This window comes from Paramormyrops kingsleyae, chromosome 16 (assembly GCF_048594095.1).
Source record: "Paramormyrops kingsleyae isolate MSU_618 chromosome 16, PKINGS_0.4, whole genome shotgun sequence".
Taxonomy (NCBI): domain Eukaryota; kingdom Metazoa; phylum Chordata; class Actinopteri; order Osteoglossiformes; family Mormyridae; genus Paramormyrops; species Paramormyrops kingsleyae.
The window spans coordinates 33640490-33660479 of record NC_132812.1 but is presented as its reverse complement, the minus strand read 5'-3'; the positions used below and the strand labels follow the sequence as shown (position 1 = coordinate 33660479).

Genomic DNA, 19990 nt, shown 5'->3' with positions numbered 1-19990 from the left:
GTTATCTGGTTATTCTCGACGTGACAGATCTGTACGATAAAGATAACTCAAAATGGGATTAAAAGTTTATATGACCCTAGTTTGGGTTACTTAAAGACATACAGGCTTTCATACACTGGGAAAGCCGGCGAAGCGTGTAAGTTTCTAGATACCATAATCATATAACATAAACCGATGTTAAAACATTAGAGTTACGGTAAAAAAAAATATGCAAAAGTTAGGGAACTCTGATTGGATAATGACCGCAAGCACGCCCACACGGGAACCAATCAAATCCTCTCCGCCCATTAGTCGCGTCCGATGGTTGGATAATGTTTCCTTTCTTTAATGTCTGAGAACCAAGGCTGTCTCCTTATTTTGTATCAGACGAGAACTTAACACAGGCTTTGAAGCCGATTTGCTACAATTCCGTATGAGTCGCAGGTAAGGGGAGAATCATATCAATCATGAGTGGTCGAAATCGGTATTTTAGATACTCGGTGTGTTTCAGGTATCGCAGTCCATAACAGTACTGTAGCTTTAAATAACTATCCCAGAGTACAAATTATTGTACTCAAACATCGCAAAAGCCGACATAAATATTAATATCAGTAATGTTGATAAATTAAGGAAACGGGTGGTTTGTTACCCCTTCAGTTAAGTTGCCGCCGCCTGCTACACAGCATCTGAATGAGCCACGTGGTCGTTTAATAAAAGTAAATACAGGTTTCTTGAAATGGGCCGCAGCTTTGTGCTATGATTTAAACGCCGAACTTAGTATATTAAATAGTTGCTCGTGTTAAAGTACCTCAGTATGTTTTTGTCTTTTACCCGAAAAATTCCTGATTCTTAATTTAGACGAAAGTACAATAGTGGACTTGAATACAACTTTACCTTGTGTTCCGTACCAGTTGCAAATACGGTGATTCATTACACCGATGCAACACACAAATACAGTGATTCATTACACCTTTAATTAAATTAATTTTAATATCTTACACAACCAGCAAGTGTGATTGCTACTAGCAATAGTAAAGCGTTCGTTTCATGATTTACATTTTGATTTTATTTTATTAAATTATACGGTTCTTGTACATTAAGTTCTCCTACACCACGATATATTTATAAAAGCACTACAACTCACTGCTTCAGGTCATCAGAAAGATCTTGATACCAGTATTTTATATACATACAATCTGTGAAGTATCAATGAGATTATTAAGTGAAATATGACTCTGTAAATCATATAAAGATTTTTTTTTTTTTACCCCAGTTACTTATTGTGTTTTATACTGGTTGCGTAATTTCTAAAATACTGCATGCTGAATAAACGAGATTTATTTTTATCAAATTAATAAAAATAGCTAATTCATACTGAGGTTCATCATTCATCATGACAAAATGTGGTGGCTGGCGTCTACGTCGTTTCTCAGTAGTATCTTAGAGACTACTGATGCTGTTTTAAATTTACAAGCAGTGGAAAAGATACTGCCAACAGACCGTGTCTGGCCGCTGACAAATCTAGTGTCAAGCTGATTGAATCTGTGCGTTTGGGACGGTGGGACGTAGCCAAAAGTAGGTGTAGATCAAAACTACAATGTGAGACGATTGCCAAGCCGTTCTGCTTTTCCCATGGCCAGCAGGTGAATTGTTAACTTTGAGAACTTGCTACCAGAAGAGATTGCAACATGATCTATTACGATTTATACGGTGTCTGCACAGATAAGGAATTTTGTTTTCATTACATAAGAGCAGCAAATGAATTTAGATAATCCCAAAACAGTAACTAACAGGCTGGTATGTGTTAAGTGCTCCCTCTGTGGACCGATACCTTTTCCTTATCTTCAGGTGTCCGTGTAATAAGTGACCTATGGTTATTACTGTGGTCCTGGGCGTTTTTTTCTTAATTCCTGATGGCCAGAAGTATTAATGTAAAAAAAAAAAAAACGGTGTCAAAGGAAAATGGTAGTTACTGTTTAACGGCAGTCAGTAACACACTCGTTATTGCATTTTCCGTCAAATAAGACTCGGCAATAGTAATTCAGTTAGCTGAATTACAGAAAAGAAATATTGTGGGCTATAGATATGAAACCTAATTGACTTGTTTAATTTATTTTTACAGTCTACCAGTATGATTTTAGTACCTATATCCTCCTGAGACCCAAGGAAAAAAATGTCCTTCAATTGTAGGTTATTTGTCTTTGGAGGAAATAAGACATCTTACAATTTAGATTTTTAAAAATTTATTCTTATTTTAATTTTACATCATGTCCTCTTTAGTGCACAACAAGAATAAATACATTTCCCAACATCAGTGAAAAAATAAATGCAAAAATACAATGTCTACTACAATGGACATAAATGAATAGGTCGGGTCTCAGTAGGATATTAGGCATTTATCTAGATGCTTGATTGAAGAAATAAATAATTGGGAAAGTTAAATATTTGGTTTAGAGAGTTCGATATCCAAAGGCTGTGGTGTGCACTGCATTCTTTAGTTATGTGTATTTCTGTTATCACCTTTATTCTAATGATTATTTCACAGGACAGCAATGCCTTCTGTTCCCTCCAACAAAGAAAGTGGCAGTCTTGCCCCCAACTGCCCTCTTGTGGTCAAGAGTAGTGCCAGTCAGATCCAAGTTAATGAAGATGAAAACAATATGTGGTCATCATCTGTCAGCGCCAACAGAGAGGATAACGCAACAGAAAGGAAGTGGATCCGCCCTGACCTTCCCAGCAAATGCACTTGGAGATTGGGCAGCTTAGCCTCTGAGTCCCCTCATTTCTTTCCTGAAAGGTTTACATCAATATTCTTCTTTCTTTTCTCCCTCCTGTTTCCTAGCAAATGTCACATCACTTTTCACTGTTTGTAAAGACACCGGGTAAATAAAATGCACTGTTTCAATCAATAGCGATCTTCGTAGAATGCAACAAGTATATTTCTTTCATCTGCACCTCTGTCTGCATACATATGTCATGTAACCGTGTACTCCCCCCCCCACCACTTTCAGGGTAAAAGCTCCCACCATCCTGCCCAATATTCTGTGGAAAATTGGGGACACCCCCCTGGTCCGCATCAACAAGATCTCTAAGGCTTTTGGACTCAAGTGTGAACTTTGTAAGTGATTTCTGTCTGTCATGGATCAAGCAGAAAAATAGAATTTAACTATAATGTAAGATTCATAATGCTCATTCTTGAGCCATTCTTTAGTCTTAACCACTAGATGTTCCTTGAAATACCAATGTCATGAACTCAGGAGAATAGCTCATATATTCTCAATAGGATGTCTGTTTGACAAGCAAGCAGCAGCATATTTCTAAAAACTGACTTGTAGGTGCATAAGGTAAGTTATTTATCTATTTGAAATAGTTTTAACTGAGGACATAAAAAATGAAAATATATAAAATATGAACACATTTTTGCTGACTCTGCAAAAACAAAAGCCCTGACACTGTCCCTTAGGCCAGTTTTTCTCAATCCAGTTCTTTGCTGCTCACAGACAGTCCATGTTTTTGCTCCTACCCAGAGCTGGGAGGAAGTAAAAATCTGGCCTGTTTTGGAGAACCTGAGGACCAGGTTGAGAAACATTTCTTTATTCTGTAGTTACTTGAAAGGAATAGTATGCATAGCAAACTTCTACATCACCTTGTATTTAAAACGTTTTTGGCTCTAAATACTGGTTATTGATCATCATTACAAATATGCTGTCAATGAAGCTTGTGCACCAAGCCAGAGAAATAATGTGTAGCAGAAGGTTGAAGTACATAAGTAACTGATTAATTAATGTTGAAGCAACAAGAAGTTCTATTGGTTCTGTTATGGAATCAGATTTAGGTCACATGTTTTGGAAGAAGTTCCCAGACATAATGTGACTGTATTATGTTTCCAGTTGTTTGGGAAACAGTGATTGGTAACAGGTGAAGGTTAAAGGTGGGGATTAACCTGAAATTTAAGGTGTGGGATTGTTGTATGTCCTCCTACCCACACAGAACACAGAATGTCAACCTGTCTATATTTGCCTTAAGATGCCACACATGCTGTTTTTAAGAGACCCTCCCATTGCTGAGCAATTAATGTTTTACAACTTTACTGTCAAATCAGATCTTGTTTCTGTGAAGCAATTGAGTCACTGGAATGTGGGTTAGAGATGCTCTTGAACTGGTTTACACTTGAGTCTAAGAAATAATTTATATAGGCCTATAATTTGCCAATTGTGTAATAAGCTACCTTTTATCTTAGGTGTTGAATATGGATTGCTTGATCATTACTGGTGCTTTTCCACTGCCACCAAGAACCAAGCCATACCTGAGCCGTATTGCAAACTGACAGTTTTTCATTGTAAATTATCCGGGCCAGAAAGTGTGACCAAATGAAGCTGGTCACATTACCACCATCTGATTGGTCGAAATGCACAGAGATACCGGTGATTTGAATCAATATACATGGATTATCTGAAGAAAATCAGGTATATTCTACAAATTCATTATTAGTACTATCGCAGTATTGATGCATTCCCAATAACTCGGAACATGAAAATACAGAACCGCGACAATAAGACGCCGATTCTCACAGACAAATCAGCACATAGTACATCATGATGTACATGTGTGAACAGTAAATAAGCATCTCTTCGGTTTTATGTTGCCGTCGCTCTCCAAACCTGCCAACGTCTTTACCAAGCCGACCCTACTGCATTGGAAAACTGAAGCGAACCTTTGTGGTTACAGCTTGGGTATGGCTCAGTTCCTGTATACCAGCGGAGACGCACCTTACCTGCAAGAGCATATCGAACCCCTTAAGGTCAATTGTGTCAAGTGAACAAACTCAAAACACTTGCCCATGACTAGTTAACTGGCCCAAACATTCCACAATGCACCTGTCATTTAAGAAAAAAAAGATTAACATTTTTAATTGGTTTTATGAAAATATGAAATCAAGTGCAGCAGAAAGCTAAGCTCAATGACTAAAGGGTGCAAGAATGTTTTTCTTTGCCTATGCTGCTGTGGTTCCTGTGTAACCCGTGAATATGTTTGTGTGGCTGCCTCCATAGTGGCAAAGTGCGAATTCTTCAATGCGGGCGGCAGTGTGAAGGACAGGATCAGTCTGCGCATGGTGGAGGATGCTGAGAGGGAAGGGATCCTCAAACCTGGGGACACCATCATTGAGCCCACATCTGGGAACACTGGTATGGCAGAAGAGCATCCTCAACAGATGACAGAATTATCTGAAATGATAGTGATGACCTCGCTCAATATAGAAAAGGAAGTTGCATTAGCATGGGTGGAGAACTGAATGTATTTACTCAAAGGCAGATGGCGGTGGGTTTGCATGCTGTAATTGTGATTCAAATCCTAGAGTCAGCAGAATGATTTTATTGTTAAGCAAGCACCTGAACAGGGTCCTTTACTTCCTATTGTTCAGGAGACTGGCTGACACTGCCTTCTCAATTGTGCTTTGCTTTGAGTAAAAGCCTCTAATAAAAAAAATGTCAATAAATGCTTAATACCTGCATACATATTGTTGTGCCAGGCAGACCGTGGCATTGCGATAGCAGTGAAGGATGAGGAGACTTGCTTGCCAGGGCAGAACACGCCCTTTGTCATAGTCATTATCAGGACTGTAACAGGCACCCAATGAGCACCGAACCTAAACCCAATGGGGAAACACAAGGAAGTCAGACACAAGACGGTCAAGCTCACACTAAAGACATGCAAGGATCGTACTGGGTTCATGCAAGCCATGAGCAAACACATGCGCGATAATAGGGAAATACAATTATAACCATAACTACAACAACATGGGGCTATTTACAACTACAAGCAGGGCATGCTGGGATATTCAGACTCCACTAGTTCTACAATATTGTAATGTCTGGCACACTGAGGCATTGCAGTGGTGACAAAAGACGAGGAGGCTTCTTTTTTAATAGAATAATACACCCATTTATTAAGCCATTAAAAGTACTAACACATGCATTAACAACCAACGAACTCACATAATGGGAAAAAGGAAGGTGGTAGGATGGCGACCAGTAAGGCACACAGATGGTGGGTAGTTTTCATAATGATTCGAAACACACAAGGGTTGGACAGGGTTTGTGCAAGACACAGGCAAGGGAACACGACAAGTATTGACGTTAACACAAGCAAGGGTTATTTACAGACATTACTGGGCTCTGCCATGCGGTGCCATCTTGCTGGCTCTACAATTTGTTGGGTAAAGTCAGGATTTTGTATAGGAATTAACAGGTTTGTAGTCTAGTGATTGAAAGTTCAAATCATTTTATTTTTCAGGGAAGCAACTTGAACTTTAATACTGGAGGAGCTGGTATACGAAGCTGCTTTTCTTTCCTGTTTTATGGATGGTCACCCTTCTCTTTGCTCTAGGTATTGGCTTGGCCCTCGCAGCTGCTGTCAAAGGCTACCGCTGCATCATCGTCATGCCTGAGAAAATGAGCCTGGAGAAGGTGTGGGAGTTTTGTCCATAAAATCAATTGGCCACCCCAGTGGCTATTACCAAGGCTTTGTGCTTACGTCAGTAGGGACAAGCTAATCTCTAATTAAGTTAATTGCAATAAATTTTATGGCACACTGCTGTTGTATGTGCTGTTTGATGGTGCTCTGTGATGCATACATCATAGGCGATTTTAGACCCTATACGGGGGGCTTAACCCCCCCCCCCCCCCCAATTTTTTGTCTCAGCCCCCCTGAAAAATACATCTTTCTTAAATCATTTAGCGATTTTCCCAGGATTTTTGTTCGGATTTGGTACCTCCAATTTGGCAAACTATGGAGTGGGGATCGCCCTCCTCGCATCAAATTTAATCATGGGTGGTGTCCCATATTTTTTCAATGGACTGAGTTACCCTATGGGTCAAATCCTAGAATTGCTTATGATGTACGCCCTATCCTAAAGTAAGATTAATGTCTACATTTTTAGGTGGATGTTCTGCGAGCCCTGGGCGCAGAGATTGTGCGGACACCCACCAGTGCTCGCTTTGACTCCCCCGAGTCCCACGTGGGTGTTGCCTGGAGGCTGAAGAATGAGATCCCCAATGCTCACATACTGGACCAGTACCGAAATCCCAGCAACCCCCTGGCTCACTACAGCACCACAGCTGAGGAGATCCTGGAGCAGTGTGACGGTGGTTCTCATCCTCTTCCTTCTTCTCAGAGATGTCTGGTCTTACCATGTTAACCTTGTCAGTCTTTCTGTGGTTTACATAGTTTTGAGCTCTACCACTGGGCAGGTGAATTTAGAGAAATCTGACTTGACACTGGAAAAATTTGGGTACCGTTCTTTTGGCACAAAAAATAATTGTACCACCTTGCATTTAACAGCCTGCCTATGCCTAAGCCTAAAACTGGTGAAACTTACTGTGCACATGCTGTTTTGTTCTTCTGCAGCAAAGGTGGACATGGTGGTGACAGGAGCTGGCACCGGAGGCACCGTCACTGGCATTGCCCGCAAGCTCAAAGAGAAGTGCCCAAATGTCAAGGTTGGGGCGGCTGCCATGTAATCTGTTTGTCACATTTTATTGGTCTGTTTCAATCTCCCTTAGATGGAAAATACACAGATTATTAAATATTAAATAGTGCCCATATTAATCTCTGATCAAGGTGCAAAAAGTCACCTTTGGTATGGTAGTAATTATGTATTGTTTGGATCAGGGTTAAAAATACTGTAACAGGTAGGGTTGCACGCTGATCTTTCAGGCATGTGGTACTTTAACACATTTTCCTGTTTGGGAATATTTTACAGATTATTGGAGTCGACCCTGAGGGTTCAATTCTGGCAGAACCAGAGGAACTGAACAAGACTGATAAGACCCAGTATGAAGTGGAGGGTATTGGCTATGACTTCATTCCTACTGTTCTGGACAGATCTGTAAGTTCTTCGACAGAAAATATCATGAACAAGCCTTTCCTTGCTGGTAATGTTAAAATACTTGAATGGAAATAATTATGGAACCAGCACTCCAGACACGGTGCATGATGTTCTTGTGCATTTAGCTTAAGATAAGATATACTTTATTGATCCCAGTGAACAGCTGCATACAGCAGTAAGGTACATTTGCATGTGTTGATAACATGAGCAGAAGATAACAATCTGATTCTTACTTTGAGATGAACAATGTAACTCTGTCAGGTGGTGGATGGCTGGATCAAATCCAATGATGAGGAGTCCTTTGCCATGTCTCGTATGCTCATCAGAGAGGAGGGCCTTTTGTGTGGTATGTTCTCCAACTGCTGCTCATCATTGTACTGAGGAACCTCAGCTGAATTTGGGCCTGGAAGAATGAAGGTTAATTGGCAGCTGTGGTGTGGTGGAACAGTAGGATAATGAATTAATCATTTTAGAGTTCATAGGTATAAGGTATAAGTTTTGGCTTTGAAGGCTTCTGTTGTAGTAAAGGGATTTTATTTTCAGGACAGTGGTAATGGTTCTTGTATTGAGGTTTTCTCATGTCTATCTACATCCCAACAGGGGGCAGCTCTGGATCTGCCATGGTAGCAGCGGTAAAGGCTGCGAAGGAGCTGAAGGAGGGACAGCGCTGTGTGGTCATCCTGCCCGACTCTATCCGCAATTACATGTAAGGAGCAGTGGATTATGGGAAAACCTAGTGATAGGCACTGTGTTTGTTTACGACTGCCTGATGTATCTACAGCCACTGCCACAATGTCATTATGATTCAGCCCAACACTGAATCCAGCTTTGTAATGTATTATGGGCCTTAATGTTTTAACCTTTTAGGCTTATGCACGGTTTTCTCGTCTATATGCACAGTAGAGGCCTGTTCAGGATGTTCAGTGAAGTTTGCTATTGCTGGAATGCTGAGTCTTGAGTTTCCTGTCTTTTCCAGGTCCAAATTCCTTAGTGACAAATGGATGTTCCAGAAGGGTTTCCTGAGGGAGGAAAATATCATGGTGTCCAAGCCCTGGTAAGATCTTGCCTTGATAATTTACACATGATGGAAGGATGAAGTTCTTAGATGCAGCACTGATCTTTTTCTATAATCCATGGATATACACTCCAATGAAGTTGTGATTTTGAGTTGAATTTGGTATTGAGCTACCATGTTAGTTCATTTTTTTAATGCTTTGTGTGAAGTGACCTCTCCACTTCTGAATATATGGAGCAGAACTCAAAACCTGCTGGTGCTAATATGTCATCCTCATAGGTGGTGGAATCTGAAGCTGCAGAACCTGAACCTGTCTGCCCCCTTAACTGTATTGCCCACCGTTACCTGCCAGAAGACAATCAAGATCCTGAAGGAGAAGGCCTTTGACCAGGCACCTGTGGTTGATGAATCTGGGTGAGTCTGGCAAGCATAGACGTGGAGAGCATGGCTGTCTCTCAGATGGTCACCCTGGACAGATCTGTTTTTTTGATGTCTTTGTGCACTGGCCTGTTACATGCCACATGTCATTAAGTATTCTGCCAAGGACAAGCTACAGTTGTCAGGTTGCAAGGGCATCTGAGTATTTGCTCGAATGGTCATATTAAACAGCTCTGAAAGAGCTTAGACAGCTACTTTAGGGGTGTTCTGTGGTTCAGCAGGTTAGGACACTGTGCTTGTGATTAGAAGGTATCTGCAGAGTGATTTCACCACTGGGCCCTTGACCAAGGCCCTTAACCCCCAATTGCTCCAGGAACTATCTCACCCTGCTTTCTCAAAAAACGTGTTGCTTTAGATAAAACCATTTGTTAAATAAATGAAATGTAAAACATACTAAATCCTCCAATTCTTCCCCTAGTCTGATACTAGGCATGGTGACTCTTGGGAACATGCTCTCCTCTGTGCTGGCCGGGAAGGTGAAACCTTCAGACCCTGTCAGCAAGGTCCTCTACAAGCAGTTCAAACAAGTGAGTATATGGGGTCTTGTCTATGGCCCAATATCTTCCAGCAGCAGAGGGCAGTATAGACAAGAAAAAAAAATTCAAGTGTTGAACAATTTGAAACGGAAGGCAGGTTTACACAGTTGTGTTCATGGACTGGAAATCCAAGCCCTAATAGACATGTATGTACATAGTTGAACTCACAAGCCCATACTACCATTAATTACATACTAACCTAGTAAACAGATGCTGGGAAAACTTGGTATACATGTACAAAACACTTTGCAAGACTTTTTTCAAGCATTATGCACATAGTCATGTTTGAGAGCAGTTCAGTTTATTTTCAAGGCTTTATAAAAAGCAATTTTATGAAATTTTTTGAAAATTGGTGAAATTTATGCCCAAATTTGTTTCCTTGTTGACTGGTAAGCTGACATCGCTGTAACTGTTTAGCAGGTGTTGAGAGGCAGGGGGAGTGTATATTTGGTTTTATTTGCAGCATATAATCATACTTGTTTGCCTTCCTTCTGTAGATTAAGCTCACTGACAACCTGGGGAAACTGTGTCGGATTCTGGAGACAGATCACTTTGCTTTGGTGGTCCATGAGCAGATCCAATGTGAGTTGGATCTCCGGAATTCGATTAGACCAAGTACTAGACCTACAACTAACCTCTGTATTTTAAATCCCTAATATATCTTCAGGTAAAAAGGTTAAATGAAACTGTTTGACCTTCATATATTTGGAGGAGTGCTGTTTGGAACCATTGATTTAATGGATTTGATAAGCCGTGAACATGTACTTTGACAGCTATCCCATTGCTTGCTGGATAATTGTATTTCATTGCCATTTGGCACAGTGGGAATGGTACAAAACTAGCAGTAAATAGATAGAAATGGAAGGAGGACAGTATGGTGTTTTCTCTTGCACATCTGTCTTTCTTGCTCTGTCCCTACCCTCTCATCCAGCAGACATGGCAGACGGGTCCTCAAGCCTTAAACAGATGGTATTTGGAGTTGTGACCGCCATTGACCTGCTCAATTTTGTCACCGCCCGGGAGAAGAGGGAGAGGTCTCAGTCCGAGTGCACTGATGATTCGTAGCACTTAGGCCAGGAGCAGAGCTGGGGCGCCGCAGTCTGGTTACTCGCTCAGGACTGTCCATAATTCCAGTCCACCCACTATTACATTAATAGTATTAATTTGCGAGGAGATACCTTGTGTTTTATGGATATATTTTTGATACAAGTGATTGAATCAAACTGGATGGATTTTGGTTTTATTAATGCCAATCTACCCCCCCTTTCAAGAAGGCTTGTGATTTACAAACTTTTCTCTGCCAGCCATCACTCTGCCTGTGCCTCATTTGAATGCTCTATACATTGAATAAATTTTTTTGCATTTAACCAGTAGTTACTTTCACTTAATTCCCCTAACAACAGAGCTCTGTAGCCCTCTCAGGTTTGGCATATATAAACACTCATTACATTTTTAAGTTCTTGTTTTTATTAAGAAAAAGTAGAAGCTGTAGCCACATAAAAAAATATTTCAATGTTATACTTGGGTCCCTAACAGCTCACCCAGTTGCAGGTCTCATGACTTTGCTTGAACATGTCAGTAATGGAAGCAAAACAGGGACATTCTTAGGAACCATGTGAAACGAGTCTGCTGGAAGATTATTACTTGTTTATCCAATATTTATCCAAAAGGTGGTGCTACAACCACATAATTTCTTCTTCCTAAACTAGAATATAATAGAATGTACCAGTAGCAAGTAGATGGACATATGCAGATTTCTAACCCACAGAGCCACACACTGCAAAAAAACGTAAGCTTTAGTACATACTCATGCTTTAAATATGTCTGTTTAATTCCTGTATATCATAAAGATTGGAGACTTTTTGCTGCAGTTGGGTGGTTTGTGCAGTTGCATGGTGGCTCAGTGGGTAGCCTTTTTCTCTTGCACCTCTGCAGTTATGGGTCTGACTCCCTTCCTGTTTGTGGAGTTTACCTGTTCTCATGGGTTTTCACTGGCTGTTCTGGTTTCCTCTTGTAGTCCAAAGACATGCAGTCAGTCTAATTGTTGTATCTAAGTTTAATGCATGTGTACTGTCTACCAATCATGGGGAACAGACTCACAGTGACCCTCACCAGGATACGTGCTTAGAAGATGCATGGTCAACAATTAATGAAGAATATGTACATCTTATGCTAAGTATTAAAAATGATTTAATAGCATGATAAATAGCTCTTGCTGGCAGAAAGACAGCATGAGCCTGCTTTGTTATAAGCAGTGATATGATCAGTGTTCTGTTACCTTAACAAAGTTTCTCTTTATGTCGATTTTGTCTGCTCTTAGCTCTACTGGTTTTGCTGAGTACATTGCAAAGACCTAATGACAGCTGCATTGACAATTAGAGAAAATAATAGGCACAGTTTTGGCGAGATGACACACCCTGCCACCCCCAAGGCCTGGACTCTAATGTTTTGTGGCCACTGGCTTAGGCTTTGCATCATATGTTTTAAAATGAGCAGAGTTTTGCGTCGATGTGACTTCATGCATGGTTTAAAATGAGCTCCCAGGAAGACACAGTGGATGGCAGCCCATCAATAAAATCACGGCCAGGCGTCTGTGCCCCCAAACCCAATGACTGTGCAGAAGTTTAGTCTGGGCTTATCCCCTGTTACATTTGCCCCCGATTAGCACCAATCCCCCTGGTGCATTCTGTACTTTGGCTGGGCCTGTTTGCAATGCCACCGGGGTCTCTGGACTGGAAAAAAGGCCACACTGTTGGGTTTTTCCATAAGCCTCTTTGCAGAGCTTGGCAAACACCCTTGGGGATTACATCAATACAGCTGCCATCAGACCAGCATGCAAGGCACCAGGTCCTCAGTCGTGCAAGTCAGAGGAGCTCTGTATATATGATGTGAGGAGAATTGTAAAAATCTCATTTCCCAAACCCGATAAACTCATGTGTATAACAGAACTTTTTCTCTATTGCTGTGCATTCACATGAAAGAGGAAACACACCTTTGTTATGAGTATCTGCTCCAATGTGTGTGTGTGTTTTGAGGGGCATCATATTACACATTAAACACATTTGGATGGACTGCGCTGAATGGCCACATCCCACATGTGTGTATAGGTTTGAGGTTGCTGGCTAGTTGGATTCAGTTACCAATCGATAGAGTGTATAGCACTATGTGACATGCATATCATGCTCCTGTGCTAGCTAAAGAGCAGGTGGAACAGAGGGGAGCAGTAACATGCAGGCGGCCATAGCCTCAAGCTTCAGGAAGGCCCCAAATGTAGGGCAGAGTCTCTCTGCCCATAGCAGCAACTGTCTCTGTGACGCCACATTATTTATGACCTCCTAGGTCTCAGCACACATGGGCGTAAAGACCATGAATCAACAGAGGAAACTGTCACACCATTTTCACATTCTACTTTTTAAAATGGTTGTTTAAATTGTACAATAGTATCCTGTTTTGACTGACAAGCGGCTAACATTCTGACAGAACAATTATTATTATTATTATTATTGTTGTTGTTGTTGTTCTTTTTCTTAATGTTGTTTGAACCAGAGTCATGCATAATATAATCAATGAAGTTTAACCATACATAATGGAATTAAATAGAATATAAAATTGGAATTTGTCATGTCATTTGATGAAGGACCTTCCACTTTTGACTTGGCTCAGGGCCACTAGAAATTCCCTCGCTTCTGATGCCTGCGTTCATTGCTCCATGGATATGTAAAGCTGTTGGTTCATGAGGATGAATTATGGTTCCTGGTTTAAGCTGTTTTCGCCTGTATTTCTGTGGCCTATACTTTACCAGATGGTGAGATTTTCCACCCCTAACGTGGAGCAGGCCGGCATGAACATTTGTGACTGTGTCCTCTTTGCTGCCTCTCTCTTCACCCCTCACTGTTTACTCCCCGTAATCTTCTCTTCTTTTCCAATAGTTTTGAAATGATTTATTGCTACCTTAATAAGTCGATGCACTTTAATCATTCCACACCCATCCTGTTTCCCATGTCTGTTATCATGACGATAAAGAGGACTGTGGTGGTTATGCTGATGTGACATTTAACACACTTGTGGCAAAGGGAAAGAGTTTGGCGTCTACCAGGAGCCAGCCGTCCACTGATGTAGCTGGATCCGGAATCCATATTGAGGGATTGATGACTATGATGAAAGGAAAAACAGAGCATGAGGCCAGTTCCACTGCAGGGTCATTTCCAGTTTCTCAGCAACCACTTTTCCTTTTCAACAAGGCCTACGCTTGTGTGATCCCACAATGAGATCCCAGTCCTGTGGTCAAACAGGTGAAAAACACATAAAAAGTAGCAGTATTTCAGTTGTGCAAAATAAGAATTAAATTTCCCTTCATTTCAACTTAGGAAGAAGTAATTCAGCTGTAACATGCAATGTTACTGTTTGAGTAAAATACAAAAAAATTGACTTATTAACACAGTTTGGGGCAAGGGGGAACATTTACCCCCTAATGTTTAATTTGATTTAATAGCTGTGCTGGCCCTCAATATCAAACTCTCTCCTATACCCTTGAATACAGTTGATGAAAATGAAAGTAATTATTTATGTTTTACTAAAGTAATGTCTTTTGCTAAGTGTAAATATGCTGTTTTCTGAATTTTTCCATTTACTACATTGAAATTTGACCTGCCACACTCAGCTCAATTAAAAGCATTTTCCAGCTGGACAGTCAGTCTGTAGCATGTGCACATGCACGCTTGTGCATTGGAGTTCTCCCCTGTTTCCCTAGGCCCTACTTCACAAATTCACATTAACTCCATGACTTGAAAGTGGTAGCAACCACACTCACCACTGGCCACTGTCAGTATCCCTGTCGCCCTGCTTGTTTTGGCAGATGCTTTTTCTGGCACTGGGTCCTACTTCTACCAGGCCAACTGTAGCTGGCAGGTCATGGCACTGCCTTGCCTGTTCTGCTGACAGGATGGTCTTGCCATGAGATGATGCCATTGCAGAGAAATCCAGGCTAATTCCGCTTATTCTGTGGGGCAGGTATATATAGAGCAGCCAGCAGGAGTAGTGGGACACTGTGACAAGGTTTTGTTCCCTCCGCCCTGTTCTCCTGTGCTCTGAACCTCGATTTACTTTGTCATTTCTGCTCCAGAAACACTAGCGTGCAGAGCCAAGCTAAAGCCGAACACCATGGAAATCGCAATCCAGAGCCCCTGGTTCCACCGTGCCCTGAGCCCCTTCTATCTTTTTGACCAATTCTTCAGAGAGGGCCTCTTTGATTATGACCTCTTCCCGTTCTCCTCCTCCACCATCAGCCCATACTATAGACATACATTCTTCCAGAATCTGGAGTCCTTCAATTCTGGAATCTCTGAGGTACGAAAGCAGATTTCTATTCATATCAGCAGGAAATTGGGTTATTTAGCCCAGTGTTTCCCAACCTAGTCCTCGGGGACCCCCAGTTTTTGCTCCCTCCCTGCTCCCAAAAATGTAGTCTGTCTTGCACAGAGCTGCGAAGGAGCAAAAACTTGGACTGTCTCGGGGTCCCCAAGGACCGGGTTGGGAAACACTGATTTAGCATATAGCGCAACAATAGTTATTCTTTGTATTGCTGTTGTTTCATTTAGTTTTTAATTAATCGGTTTTCTTAATATTCATGAAGTTCATCATCCTTAAATAATTTTCCCTCATGTCACTATGGGATTTAGTGTTATTGAAAATCTTATCATAATGAGTTTAGTACATGAAGGACCACTTTATGAGAGAGCTCCATTGAACTACAGTATGAAGCGGGTGGAGGCATGTTTTCCATAGCCTGTGTTTGTCATTGCTAAGTTAAGTGAAATGGCACAATTATGCATTGTTTATTTGTTGGTGCTTTTCGGTATTTATGTATCATGTTTCAGTTTAGGCAGTGATATTGTTGGCTTATGGGGGGAAAATTATATTAGTAAAACTTAACTGTAGGTAAAAGTAAACAAACAAAAAAAAAATTCTATAGCCAGAAGACACCTGATGGTGTAATGAATGAGAATGGCATCATTGTTTTAGCCCAGCGGTGGCCAATCTTATTCGCAAAGGGCTGGTGTGTGTGCTGGTTTTTGGGGTAACCTTTAGGTCAGCTGTTCAAACCCAGGTGTGAGGACTCCTCAGCCAACCAGTCCTCTAATTAGTAATATAATTAGGGTGAAAACCCGCATACACAGCGGCCCTTTGCGGATCAGATTGGCCACCCCTGTCTTAGCCCCTTGATATCATCTTATCCAATTGCTGCATCTAGATTTTTAGATTAGATTATGTAAGATTAGGTTCATCTTTATTGTTATTGTGCTGAGTACAGGTACAGAGCCAATGAAATGCAGTTTACATCTAACCAGGTGCACATAAAATATATACAAATACAATAAATTCTAAGAAATTATAAATAAATAATCAATATGTAATGTTGATATGTAATGTAAATTATGGTTATGTGGAAAAAATGCATTAGGTAGTCCATAGCATAAGGTACAGACAGAAAGAAGAAATTGATGGATCAGATTAGGTCAAATATGTATAAAAATTCTATAAAGTATTTGTATATTCACCATAATTACCGATGTTTTAAATAATTGTTCAGATTTCAAATAAAAAAAACATGCATGGACCATTTCTTCTCTGTACAGGTGAGGTCTGACGGGGACAAGTTCACAGTCTGCCTGGACGTGAAGCATTTCTCCCCCGAGGAGCTGAGTGTCAGGGTGGAGGATGGCTGTTTGGAGGTAAAGGGCAAGCACGCTGAGCGGCGGGTAAGAAGCCAACTCGTCACGACCCCTGGGGAGGATGAGTGTTGCGGTTTCTCACCCGTTTATGAAATTAAGGCCTTCTGACATTCTCAGAGATTTAAAATGATCTTCACATATGAGGCATCCGGGAAATGGCTGTTTGTCCCTGGACTTAGGTCTGAGTCATGCCTGCAGTGAGCAGGACGTTCTTACATTCGGCACTTCAGGCAAAATGTTGCCCTGCCGATGGACGTTTATGCAGGACCAGAGCGGTTTGGAATAGGGTTTATTTTGTCGGCTGAATTTCCAAAAGGACCACATTCAGATACAGTATGTTCTGTTTTCTCCAGGATATCTTTGAAGTCTTCCATATGTACTCTGACCTTGATTTCTTAAGAGTGTACAGTGTGTGTGTGCATGTGTGTTACAGACCATCTCATGGGGGAGTCTGTAGAAGGGTAAATATTTCACGGGAAGTATTGTCGTCATGGCCGTGACCTCTGGACCAGCATGCTAGGGCTGTGCCTGGAAGCAAATAAAACCTGACATAGGAACTCCCAAAGACGCAAATTACCAACCACGCGAATGACTCCTCCGCAGGCGGGAATCGAGCACAATGAAAGCTCTGTCACTAGTAACTGGATTTTGTACCGTACAAGGTAATCAGTGACGCCAGCTGTAAAATCTCAGGTAATGTCTTTCACTTCAATTTTAATTTTTTTTGCTTCATAATCATGATGACTTAAAACACACAGGCAACAATTGTTTCTGCTAATCCTTCATATTGGACAGTGGGTTTTATTCATAACAGTAAGTTGGAGGCCTGGTATATCATGACTAACCTTTCAGCATAGGATAATATGTCCAGCATAGCCGCATGCTGAACCCTGTGCGGACAGCCATTATTAAGTCCATCAGCCAGCTTTTCCCTTTTTATTTTAAAGTTAAAATACAACAAAAAGACACCAGTCTGTATATTTAGGTGCCATTTAACACTAGTGTTTCCCAATCCAGGCCTCAGTCAGTCCATGTTTTTGCTCCCTCCTAGCTTCCTGCCGGACAGTCCACATTTTTTGCTCCCCCCCAGCTCCCGATAGGAGCAAAAACATGGACTGGCAATTGGTCCTTGAGGACCACACTGGGAAACACTGCTCTAGTCTATTGTGAAGGCAGCAAGAAAGACTGAAGTATGGAGTAGTTTGGAAGTGATAATCGTGCGCAGTATTAATGAGAAGCCTGAGAACTTTCTCCTGCCACAGTGGCCCAGTGGACACAGCCTCATCGCTTCCTCGGCTAGCGGCATAAAGCCTACCTCTGCTTTGTGCATGTTGAACTGGCACATTCCCTCCATGGATTCTCTCTGGATACTTAGATTTCACCCTTGCAGTCCAAAATTAGTTGGCATCTCTGTATTTCTCATAGTATTTTTGTATATGTGTCCTGTGATGAAATGGTGTCCTGTTTGGGGGGGAGGAGGGGGTTTGGGTTAGGATTAGGGTTAGGGTTAACCCTAACCCTAACCCTAAACCTAACACAAACCTACAGCCTGGGCTAGTGTGCGCCATCCCCTATGACGATGCCTAGGACAAGCTTCTAGAAGATGGATGAGTGTTTTCCATTCTTCATAAAAAATCAAGTTCACATTTCCAATAAAGACATGGACACCCTGCAGATATTTACTGTATGCAGACCTGGACTCTAAACCCCTTATAAACTATGTAGTAAAATTTGTCATTAATTGTTTAATTGCTTTTAGGAAAGAATCCCCATTTCTACCCTCTCAGTGCTATATAGCTGGATACTGGTGAAGATATATCATTGCTTCTCTAGACAATGGATAATATTTAGGAGCTCACATTAAATATAATTATGTTCAATCCAGCAGTACTTTTCTCACAATAAATCCTTAGGGGTGCAGTCAAACTGCAATTTTGACTGCAACTTTCTCTCATTTGTGTGCAAACTGTAGACTGCAGAGGGTGTGATATTTAGAATTTCCATCTCAGACAGCAGGTTTACTTTGGTGAATTAATGGTGTACTGAATTGAAGTCAATTGAAAACCTCAATGTGCAGTTTAAAAAGTGGGTCATGGGTACATTAGAAATGAACATTAATATTATAGGGCATTCTGGATGTTGAATGCTTGCTTATTTCTTACTGCTTTAATGAAAAACTGTAATTTAAGGCCTAAAAAAAAATGCAGACAACAATTACAGCATTTACCTATTTATGATGTATCAAGTCTCATACAGCCACTGGCTAGGGTTGAGAAGTCAATGGCAAATTGTGCATCTGTGTTTTTAATTCCCAGATTGTCCTTTGTCACATTACATTGTTATCTATTTTTCACTTATTCTACTGCTCTTTTTTTCCTGTCTTTGGTTTAACCATAACTTCCTGACCAAGGATGACCATGGGTTCATCTGCCGGGAGTTCCATCGCTGCTACCACCTGCCCCTCAATGTGGAGCAGTCAGCCATCTCTTGGACACTGTCTTACAATGGACACCTGACAGTCTGTGCACCCAAGGTCTTCATGGCAGCAGAGTCCCACCGCAACATCCCTGTCACCCATGGGGACAAGCCAAATTCTGCTGTCTCCTCAGGTGGAGAGGGCCAGGAGCTAAGGGGGGTGAGGGGCACCAGTGGGTGCTTTTGAAGGTCTTGGTTTCAGAAAGACAAACAAGGAAGCTAGACTATGCCTGAGAGGCAGGGTATGTCTCCAATTGCTCATCTTCATTAGTTTACCTTTTCTCTTCCTTCACATCCCATTCACCTCCTCCTGATGTCAGGCTCTGTCATGGATATCACAGATACGACCTGCTTCTTATGTTCTCTTTATAGTGACATGATTACCATTAATGAGAGCAGTGGGAATGGGTGGAGACGGATGCTCTTTGAGATCAAAGAAAAGTAATAGAGAATGACATCACCTAGTCCAGGCATCGTTTCACAAGGTTATCATAACTTTGGTCTTTGGGCAGCTACTATTCTGCCTGAAGTGAAGTCAGAATAAAATGCTTGAAAAAGGAGACTTATAGATGCCTTTTTGATAGCGGAAAATGGGAATGGAGAGTCTGAGGTAGGGAAAGCATGATAAATCTCTCCTGTTTTGTAGTTAATGCTTTGTAATCTGGTATCCTTTCATCAAAGTCTACTAAACATTAAATAAAGCTGCTAAAGTAACAAAAACTTTTTGCTCCTTTCTTCTAGGTTCAGCATTGTACATACAGTAATACAGTGACACTGCTTGATTTGTCCTCATGTGGCCTTTTATTAAATAAAGTCCTATTGATTCCTGGTATGTGTTAGATGAGGACCCTAGAACGACGAACGTTAGGTAAAATACGGTTCACTCAGTTTGGTTTTGTTAAAGTTTAACAGAATGCACTCACAGAAT

At 41.2% G+C, this 19990-nt stretch overlaps 2 protein-coding genes across 3 annotated transcripts; both read left to right on the top strand.

The window, feature by feature from the left end:
* Positions 1-270: 270 nt before the first annotated feature.
* Positions 271-11223, top strand: LOC111843683 (cystathionine beta-synthase-like protein). 2 transcript variants are annotated; one of them, XM_023811459.1, is made up of 15 exons: positions 271-423; positions 2525-2776; positions 2991-3097; positions 5031-5165; positions 6367-6446; positions 6920-7124; positions 7387-7478; positions 7742-7867; positions 8129-8213; positions 8468-8573; positions 8844-8921; positions 9162-9296; positions 9739-9847; positions 10354-10438; positions 10791-11223. In XM_023811459.1, the coding sequence occupies exons 1-15, from the start codon at positions 413-415 to the stop codon at positions 10919-10921; spliced, it is 1737 nt and encodes a 578-aa protein (XP_023667227.1). In that variant the 5' UTR covers positions 271-412; the 3' UTR covers positions 10922-11223. The 2 variants fall into 2 exon arrangements, with proteins under 2 accessions (XP_023667227.1, XP_023667226.1); XM_023811458.1 differs by having other exon boundaries at positions 10788-11223.
* A 122-nt stretch (positions 11224-11345) lies between these two features.
* LOC111843684 (alpha-crystallin A chain-like) lies at positions 11346-19775 on the top strand. Its single transcript, XM_072700460.1, has 3 exons — positions 11346-15202; positions 16492-16614; positions 18998-19775. Exons 1-3 carry the CDS (start codon positions 15017-15019, stop codon positions 19247-19249), a joined length of 561 nt encoding a protein of 186 aa, XP_072556561.1. The 5' UTR covers positions 11346-15016; the 3' UTR covers positions 19250-19775.
* The last annotated feature ends 215 nt before the right edge of the window (positions 19776-19990 follow it).